Source organism: Triticum dicoccoides, chromosome 5A (assembly GCF_002162155.2).
Source record: "Triticum dicoccoides isolate Atlit2015 ecotype Zavitan chromosome 5A, WEW_v2.0, whole genome shotgun sequence".
Classification (NCBI taxonomy): domain Eukaryota; kingdom Viridiplantae; phylum Streptophyta; class Magnoliopsida; order Poales; family Poaceae; genus Triticum; species Triticum dicoccoides.
In genome coordinates, this window is record NC_041388.1 from 613,880,812 (window position 1) to 613,890,661 (window position 9,850).

At 46.7% G+C, this 9,850-nt stretch overlaps 2 protein-coding genes across 2 annotated transcripts; both read left to right on the forward strand.

Moving 5' to 3' along the window:
- The first annotated feature begins 2,103 nt into the window (after positions 1–2,103).
- LOC119298096 (protein PELPK1-like) lies at positions 2,104–2,520 on the forward strand. The gene has a single exon (XM_037575615.1). It carries the CDS (start codon positions 2,104–2,106, stop codon positions 2,518–2,520), a length of 417 nt encoding a protein of 138 aa, XP_037431512.1.
- A 3,446-nt stretch (positions 2,521–5,966) lies between these two features.
- On the forward strand, positions 5,967–6,679 carry LOC119298098 (protein PELPK1-like). Its single transcript, XM_037575616.1, has one exon. The coding sequence runs from the start codon at positions 6,025–6,027 to the stop codon at positions 6,502–6,504; it is 480 nt and encodes a 159-aa protein (XP_037431513.1). The 5' UTR covers positions 5,967–6,024; the 3' UTR covers positions 6,505–6,679.
- Positions 6,680–9,850: the final 3,171 nt, after the last annotated feature.

Sequence of the window (9,850 nt, forward strand, 5' to 3'; positions counted from 1 at the left end):
CAACCGGGATCCGCTCCCACATCCACACGGATAGGCTCCAAACAAACCCAGCCAATGAGGGTGTATCTCCCTTCCTACGACACGCCAAGTCAAGCTGCAATCAAACAAACATGTTAGATATGGAGGCGCATGACAAATGCAAGTTAAATGGTTGCAAATATCTCTTACCTGACGATACAAATATGCTAGCGCGGCCGAACCCCAGCTATACTGGGTATCCTAGTTATTGAGTAGCTCCAGGAACATCCAAAGGGCCGAGTTCCCGGTTGCATCTGAGAAGACTACCTTGGTTAGCACATACCAAAGATAGGCCCGCGCGTACTGCTGCACAACCACGTCATTAGCACCCTGAGGACACGGTTTGGTGTTTCATCTAACTGCTTTTCGCCAAGAATGCCTCACTCTCGCGGTATCGGCCTTGCCTTCCTCAGGGGCGTCGGGCTGAACACCAATTAAAATGCAAGTCCGTTCTCACCAATTAACGGCACTGACACGACCGGTAACAGCTTGTCCGTTGATAGGAAGGCCACTTATCATAGCCATGTCCTCAAGGGTCATCGTCATCTCCCCAAATGGAAGGTGGAACGAGTGAGTCTTCGGCCTCCAACGATCCACAAGTGCGGTCAGCACCGCGTGGTTCACCGGCGGAGCGCGTCGCTTAAACTGCAACACGAATGGGAGAAGACCCAATCTCCGATTGTAAGGCTCGTACCGCGGGTCGTAAGTAAAGTCATCAGCCGAATGTCCCCTCATGCGCATAGCAACTACAAGCTGCAAATAAAGTGATGTTTTAATCAATAGAAGAACACAAATGAGAAACAGCGAAAATTGATAAGTCTTGCTTCTTACATGTCCGTTCTCAATGGCACGAGCACGATGCTCCTTATCCCACTCATCGATTAATCCGTCATACCAAGGTCCATCACCATCCGCCATCCTACAAAACAAATCACAAACATCTATGAATACATGAACAATATCAAACAATACAATTTTCTTCTCCAAGTTATGCCATATGAACACACCATTCTTCTCAAACATAACCACATCATTTTTTTCTTCTTCATATGCACACATAATTCTTCTTAAACATACCAACATCATCTCAAGCAAATAAATTTTTCAAATAATATGGTGTCACATATGCAAATACATATCATCTAGAGTACCGAATTTCACCATATCTTTTGCAACTAAAGTATGCCAACAATAGGATTATCTACACATAGAGACATCATATTTAAATTGAACTGTATTGTTATACCACATACACACACCATCTATCAAACCAAATTATCAAACAAGTCTATTTTACATACAAAAATCATGTATTCATCACCCCTCTTAGTTAAAAAAAATCCCTATGGACAACATATGCACAAAACGGAATTGATTTTGCCTACATGTTCAACTACACATCATCTACTGCCTACCAAATCATCTATCAACTACAAACAATTTCCTAAAACAGAGAAACCATCTACTCATCTAACATCACCTAGTGTTGAATAATGCATCATAAAGAAGAGGACTCAACCCAAATAAATTAGAGGGGATGGGGGAGAATACCTCAAGGATGCTTGGGGGCCTCAGATCCACAAATTTATATGGAGGATGGAGTAGATCAGGGAGGATTTGGTGTGAGGGAGAAGAGGGGCGAAGGAGAGAAGCCCCTCTATTTCTTGCCTTCGGCCGCCGCAGGGAGAGGTTGGGGATGGGTGGGCTGGGCCCGCGCGTGGTGTTATCCACTTACCAGGGCCAGACGCCAGGGTCCTTGGCGTCTGGCCCCTTTGCCACGTCAGCAGGTCAACGGGCAGGCGGGCAGTGCGGGCCAAGGGCCAGACGCCAGGGTTCCTGGCATCTGGTTCGCAACCCAGACGCCAGGGATGTTGGCGTCACCCAAAGAGGTCAAAATCGATTTTTTTTAAACGAGGTCAGATAGGGATTTTGTTAGCCTTTTAGGTCAGGACAGTAATTTTGTCCACCCGTGTCCATACATCGCAGCAGAGCAGAAGAAGCATCTTGCAATCACCTCCCACACACGAGAAAAAACTCTCTGTAACTGTCTAGTACCTACCTAGCAGGTCCTAGGTAGCCCTAGTCATGGCTTCCAACGCGAGCATGTTGGCCATGATCATGGCGTGCGCGCTCCTTCTCACCGGCAGCACGTGCGACGCTGCTCGCAACCTGGCCGACACGACCCCGGCGGCTGCCGCTCCGGCTGCTAGTGCCGTCCCTGGACTGCCGGCCATGCCGACCTTGCCCGCGGACACGCTCACCCTGATGCCACCCATGCCGTCGGTCACCCTCCCCACCGTGCCGCAGGTGACCCTGCCGCCCATGCCGGCCATCGTCGTGCCCAAGGCGGTGCTACCACCGATGCCCAAGGTCACCCTCCCCACAGTGATGATGGCGCCGATGCCCGCGATTGTCGTGCCCAAGGTGACGCTGCCGCCCTTGCCATTCGTCCCGAATGTGAACGTGCCTATGCCGTTTGCGGCGCCACCCCCGTCGGCGTAGACGCGCCCACGCGCGCGCGCCGGTGATCTGGCCCTGTCCATGATGTGTATTGATGGGGCTCCTTCCATGTGAGAGTGGCGCCAGGTCACTCCGTGGTCACGACACATATGTTACTGTTCTTACATGCAAGTTCTGCGTTTTAAGCGCGATGTATCAGTAGATCCTACTTTTTTTTACGTCTCAGTGTATGTATTCTTAGTCTGTTGGGTCGTCCCATTGTCTATATGTAATTGTTTACCAATCACAAAAGTTTCATATTTTCTATGAAAAGCTAACCTTCAACCGGCCGATCTCGCAAGCGCGTCCACCGGCTCCGTGTCCGTCAGATCGTCTAATGTAATGATCTGATGGACAAGAGCACCACGTGTCCATGTGTTTTTTGCAACTGAGGCTTTGTTTCGAAAAAGAGAGTTTTGCAATTGTCAGGCTTTTTGCGGCGGCGGTGACTCGTACGGCCAGGAGCGTGATGGCGGCGAGGAATCTCGCCGGATCTGATGAGGATGGCGCGCGGGTAGGAGGCAGGGACGTTCGGGAGCCGCGGGGGCGAAGACTCGTGCGGCTAGGAGCGCGACGACGACAAAGATTCCAGCCGGATCTCACCGGATCCGACGAGGAAGACCCGCGGGCAGGAGGTGGGGACGCTCGGGAATGGCGGGAGATTGTCTCGGCGAGGTCTGGCAGGGTTCACGGCGAGCTTCACATCGAGGACCCGCGACTGCACCGACGAACGGCGCTCCTGCGGCGAGATATACAGAGAGATGGAGAAAACAAAAGGAAGTGGAGGATGGTGGCGAGGTGAGTTTGGTCGGAGGTCCGGGGCTCGCCGGCGGCGGCGCGAAGATGGGGGCGGCCACCATCCGGCGAAGCTCGCGGTGAATGATGGTGTCGGGGGAGCTTGTTTCTGAATAAAGCTCTTCTTGCAATAGTCAACGTGTTTCTGAAACAAAGATCTTGTTGCAAAGATGGACCATATCCTCGCAAAAAAGAGCAAAGAGGAACCATATACAGAAATCTTTGAAATTCTGCAACAAGACCTTTGTTGCAAAAAAAAATCTGAAGCAAGATCTCTGTTGCACAAAATAAAAAAATACAGGCACGGGCCATCTTTGAAATTTCTGGAACAAGATCTTTGTTGCGAAAAATTTCTACAATAAGATAGCTGTTGCAAAAAATAAAAACAGGCTTGGGCGATTGGAATAAGCAGACCGTTGCAGAAATACCACTCTAGTTGCAAAGGGTGGCTACTTACGTTACATTGGTAGATCGGACGGTCATTAGTGTATCCATCAGTGGTCAGTGAGGCAGCGGATCATTTTTGAATTTCCGCCGAGAACACGTAGCGTGGCCCTTTCACTTGAGTGATTAATCGAACATCGTTCTGTTTTTGACAGATTCGAAATGAGTAACCAAAGAGTCGTCTGGTCTCCTCACCTAAACTTCTGCTCGGCGCCACTTAATGTCGCCGGAACCCTACCATTGTTGTCAATGACCTTGTTCTTTTACAAAACCTTTGCCGTTTGTACTGTTGTTAGTGGCACTGACTAGTGTTGAGATTTTTTTTAAAAAAACTTTCTATTTATTTATTTTCAATCATGCCAACACGACGAACATCAAAAATAATAAAAATCACATCCAGATCAGTAGACCACCTAGCGACGACTACAAAAACTGTAACGAGCTGAAGTCGCGCTGCCGTCATCGCCCCTCCCTCACTGTAGCCGGGCAAAACTTTTTGTAGCAGATAGTCAGAAAGTCGTCGTGTTAAGCCCCCATAGAACCAGCGCAATGGAACAACAACCACCGCTGATAAAGAGTAACGTAGATCGGAGGGATCCTACCTGAAGACACATGAACGTAGACGAAATACGACCAAATCTGAGCAAATCCACCAATGACAGATCCGTCGGAGACACACCTTCACACGCCCACCAACGATGCTAGGCAGACCATCGGGACGAGGGCTAGGCGGGGAGAACCTTATTTCATCTTCAAGGAGCCACCGTCGTCTCATCTTCCTGAGTATGACACAAACCCTAATAAAACACGAAGGAACAACTGAAAACAGAGCCCTCCAGCCGGAAAGGACCGAGATCCACCATGCTGCCATGGCCCTAAGGCCACTGAGTCAAACCAGCGGCGGTGCCAATGACAGGCAGGAGAGACTTTTCTTGGGGAGGACGGCTGACTGATGTTGAGATCTTGATGTAGGCACAACACAAGCGTAAAGGCCGCTTCTTTTATTTACGATCAAACATTTGAACATGAGCCTAAAAAAGGAAGTTTTAATTTGAACACAAGACACTAGTGTCAATCATGTCTCCAACGCTATCCCCTAATTTGCCCTCACATGTCCAAACTTGACGGTCCGAGCACTTTTGTACTCTAACGATATCCCTTGTTTGCGCGTGGACTTAACTGGACATCCGGAATCCCTTAGCATATCCCCAAATTAGGGGTTGTATAGGCATGTCCGGATGTGTTCCCAAACACCGCCAACTTAACGTATATAAGACAAATAGGACAAAGAGGTGAATAATTGAGGGATAGTGTTGGATGGCTCAGCACGAATGACATCATGGTGGTGTGTTTCTCCTTGCCTGCCTAGCCCAACTGCCGAAGCATGTTTCTGCAGGGCCGTCCACCAAATACTCAGATGTTGGCCACCAATTTCCTCCTTTTTTCTCCCACTCAAATAGTTGAGGCTGTCACGGGAGGTTACACCATCGTAAACGCACTTTGCAAAAAGTTAAGTTCACATTACAACTGACTTAAGAAGTTGAACGGATGAACATGAAGGAATAGGAACGGAAACAACATTGAAATGTCATGAAATCGTCATCTCTACATCAGAACGTCCAAGTCGGCCTAAAAGACTACACAAACAACCCACCCTAAAAGGCGCGTGCTAGAAAAATCCGAGGCACCTGTCGATTTACCGAGCACCAAGTAACACGAATGGCACTGAATTTTTTTAACCATGTTCACCGAATATCTGAAGTTTACCACGGATTGACTATTCAAAATCAATCAGGCTGTTGCCACGCCCTTTCTTATTCGATTTCACATTGCGGTGGGCAAGGCACGAGGGGCTCGGCAGTCGGCACACATCCCTTTTGAAATACTTGTTTATCATGGAGAAAGAGTGACGAGGAGAGGTACCTGCAGCGCCAGCTCCTCACCTAAACACAGAAATTGAGGCATCCATGCATGCATCGCATCCACATCGATCGACCGCTACAACTAATTTCCTTCTCGATCATATAAACATTTTGTCACTTCTGACTAACGTAAACACGTTATGGTTACCAACTATGGTTCCGGAGAAAGTTGTGTTGCCTACCATGGCGAGTCTGGCCAACAACCAATCTAATCAGGCCATCCATCACCTCACCTGGGCTATAAGTTCCAGGCATCGACCCCTGTCCTTGCATCCCAACGATCAGAGACATCTCATAGTCCCTTCGCAGTAAACCATCTGAGAGAAACTCTAGCTAGGAGCTAGGCATGGCCTCCACCACGAGCTTCTTGTCTATGATCATGGCGTGCACGCTCCTCGCCAGCACGACGTGCCATGCCGCTCGCCACTTGGCCGACACCACCCCGGCGGCTGCCCCACCCGCTGCGGCTGCTGTCCCTGGCCTCCCGGCCGTGCCGACCATGCCGACGCTGCCACCGATGCCGGCTGTGCCGACGGTGTCGTCCTTGACTGTGCCACCTATGCCGACTGTGCCCACCATGCCGCAGGTGACACTGCCGCCCATGCCGGCTGTTCCTGCGGTGCCCAAGGTGACAATGCCCCCAATGCCCGCCATCGTCGTGCCTAAGGTGACCATGGCACCGATGCCCGCCGTTGTTGTGCCGAAGGTGACGATGCCACCGATGCCCGCCATTCCTTCCATGCTCAAGATGACGCTGCCGCCGATGCCTTCTATCCCGACCGTCAACGTGCCTATGCCATTCCTGGCGCCACCTCCATCAACTTAGGAGTGCCACGTGCATGGTGACGCGTGCACCATGTCGACGGTCACACGCTCCCATGTTCCAGTGGCTACATCACTTTGTTGCTCATGTGAAGTATTTGCTTTCATGTTGTTTGCCTTACATTTCAATTCAGCTGTTAGTTATTGTGTGTTGATATTAAAGGGGTGTTCTTGTCCTAGTATCACTAGTGCGGAACCGGGCAATAGCACCGGTTCGTAAGGCCCTTTAGTGCCGGTTCGGTAATCGGCACTAAAGTGTGGGCACTAAAGCCCCCCCCCCCTTTAGTATCGGTTCAGCACGAAACGGTGCTAAAGGGCAACCACGTGACACGAGCCAGCTCCGGGGGCAGGGAGCCCTTTAATACCGGTTGGTGACACCAACCGGTATTAAAAGGTAGGGGGGTTTTGGGTTTATTATTTATTTTTCATTTAATTTTATGTTTGCCATTTAATTCTTTTTCGTTTGCTGGTATTTTTCGATACTACATATTGTACACGTTATGCATATATATAAATAGAATTTCTAGTAGAACCGATCATATATATATATATATATATATATATATATATATATATATATATATATATATATATATATCATTGAATGTCTCACAACCACCATTAATTCACACATATATACACACATGTATATATATATATATATACATACAATTAGCTAGCTATATACAATTTCTTCTAATTGGTGCCTGATACGTCTCCAACGTATCTATAATTTTTGATTGCCGCATGCTATATTATCTACTGTTTTGGACTACATTGGGCTTTATTTTTCACTTTTATATTATTTTTGGGACTAACCTATTAACCGGAGGCCCTGCCCAGGATTGCTGTTTTTTTTTGCCTATTTCAGTGTTTCGAAGAAACGGAATATCAAACGGAGTCCAAGCGGAATAAAACCTTTGGAAACGTGATTTTCTCACCGAACGTGATCCAGGAGACTTGGACCCTACTCCAAGGAGTCAAAGAGGCGGCCACGAGGGTGGGGGGCGCGCCCCCCCTAGGGTGCGCCCCCTGCCTCGTGGCCCCCCCGGAGCTCCACCGACGTACTTCTTCCTTCTATATATACCTACGTACCCCCAAACGATCAGAACAGGAGCCAAAAACCTAATTCCACCGCCGCAACTTTCTGTATCCACGAGATCCCATCTTGGGGCCTGTTCCGGAGCTCCGTCGGAGAGGGTCGTCATCATGGAGAGCTTCTACATCATCATAGCCTCTCTGATGAAGTGTGAGTAGTTTACCTCAGACCTTCGGGTCCATAGTTAGTAGCTAGATGGCTTCTTCTCTCTTTTTGAATCTCAATACAAAGTTCTCCCCCTCTCTCGTGGAGATCTATTCGATGTAATCTTATTTTTGCGGTGTGTTTGTTGAGACCGGTGAACTGTGGGTTTATGATCAAGTCTATCTATGAATAATATTTGAATCTTCCCTGAATTCTTTTATGTATGATTGGTTATCTTTGCAAGTTTTTTCTAATTATCTGTTTGGTTTGGCCAACTAGATTGGTAGTTCTTGCCATGGGAGAAGTGCTTAGCTTTGGGTTCGATCTTGCGGTGTCCTTTCCCAGTGACAGAAGGGGCAGCAATGCACGTATTGTATCGTTGCCATCGAGGATAATAAGATGGGGTTTATTTCATATTGCATGAATTTATCTCTCTACATCATGTCATCTTGCTTAAGGCGTTACTCTGTTTTTAACTTAATACTCTAGATGCATGCTGGATAGCGGTCGATGAGTGGAGTAATAGTAGTAGATGCAGAATCATTTCGGTCTACTTGTCACGGACGTGATGCCTATATACATGATCATGCCTAGATATTCTCATAACTATGCTCAATTCTGTCAATTGCTCAACAGTAATTTGTTCACCTACCGTAGAATACTTATGCTCTTGAGAGAAGCCACTAGTGAAACCTATGGCCCCGGGGTCTATTCTCATCATATCAATCTCCATCACTTTAATCTTGCTTTGATTTTTTACTTCGCTTATACTTTTTACTTTGCATCTTTATACCAAAAATACCAAAAATATTATATCTAGCAGATCTCACTCTCGTAAGTGACCGTGAAGGGATTGACAACCCCTAATCAAGTTGGTTGCGAGTAGCTATCGTTTTGTGCAGGTACGAGGGACTTGAGCGTGGTCTCCTACTAGATTGATACCTTGGTTCTCAAAAACTGAGGGAAATACTTACGCTACTCTGCTGCATCATCCCTTACTCTTCGGGGAAAACCAACGCAAGCTCAAGACGTAGCAAGAAGGATTTCTGGCGCCGTTGCCGGGGAGTCTACGCAAAAAGTCAACATACCAAGTACCCATCACAATCCCTATCTCTCGCATTACATTATTTGCCATTTGCCTCTCGTTTTCCTCTCCCCCACTTCACCCTTGGCGTTTTATTCGCCCTCTCTCTCTCTATCCTCCCTCTCTATTTGCCTCTTTTACCCGTTTGCTCTTGTCTGCTCGTGTGCTAGTTTGCTTGTTTGTCGCGATGGCTCAAGATAATACTAAATTGTATGACTTCATCAATACCAACAACAATGATTTTATTAGCACTCCAATTGCTCCTCTTACCGATGCCGAATCTTGTGAAATTAATACTGCTTTGTTGAATCTTGTTATGAAAGATCAATTTGCCGGCCTTCCTAGTGAAGATGCCGCTACTCATCTGAATAGCTTCGTTGATTTATGTGATATGCAAAAGAAAAAAGATGTCGATAATAATGTCGTTAAATTGAAGGTATTTCCTTTTTCGCTTAGAGATCGTGCTAAATCTTGGTTTTCGTCTTTGCCTAAAAATAGTATTGATTCTTGAAACAAGTGCAAAGATGCTTTTATCTCTAAGTATTTTCCTCCCGCTAAGATCATCTCTCTTAGAAACGATATTATGAACTTTAAGCAACTTGATCATGAACATGTTGTACAAGCTCGGGAGAGAATGAAATTAACGATACATAATTGCCCTACTCATGGTTTGAATTTGTGGATGATCATACAAAAATTTTATGCCGGATTGAATTTTGCTTCTAGAAATCTTTTAGATTCGGCCGCAGGAGGCACTTTTATGGAAATCACTTTAGGATATGCTACTAAACTCCTAGATACTATTATGGTTAATTATTCTCAATGGCATACTGAAAGATCTTCTAATAAAAAAGTGCATGCGATAGAAGAAATCAATGTTTTGAGTGGAATAATTTTGGTAACAACGCTTATAGAGGGAATTTTAATCCTAGGCCATATCCTAGTAATCCTTCTAATAATTATGGGAATTCCTACAACAACTCTTATGGAAATTATAATAAGATGCCCTCTGAATTTGAGAAT

Coding starts and splice junctions, on each gene's coding strand:
- LOC119298096 (XM_037575615.1), top strand. CDS start 2,104: ATGGCTTCCAACGCGAGCATGTTGGCCATGATCATGGCGTGCGCGCTC.
- LOC119298098 (XM_037575616.1), top strand. CDS start 6,025: ATGGCCTCCACCACGAGCTTCTTGTCTATGATCATGGCGTGCACGCTC.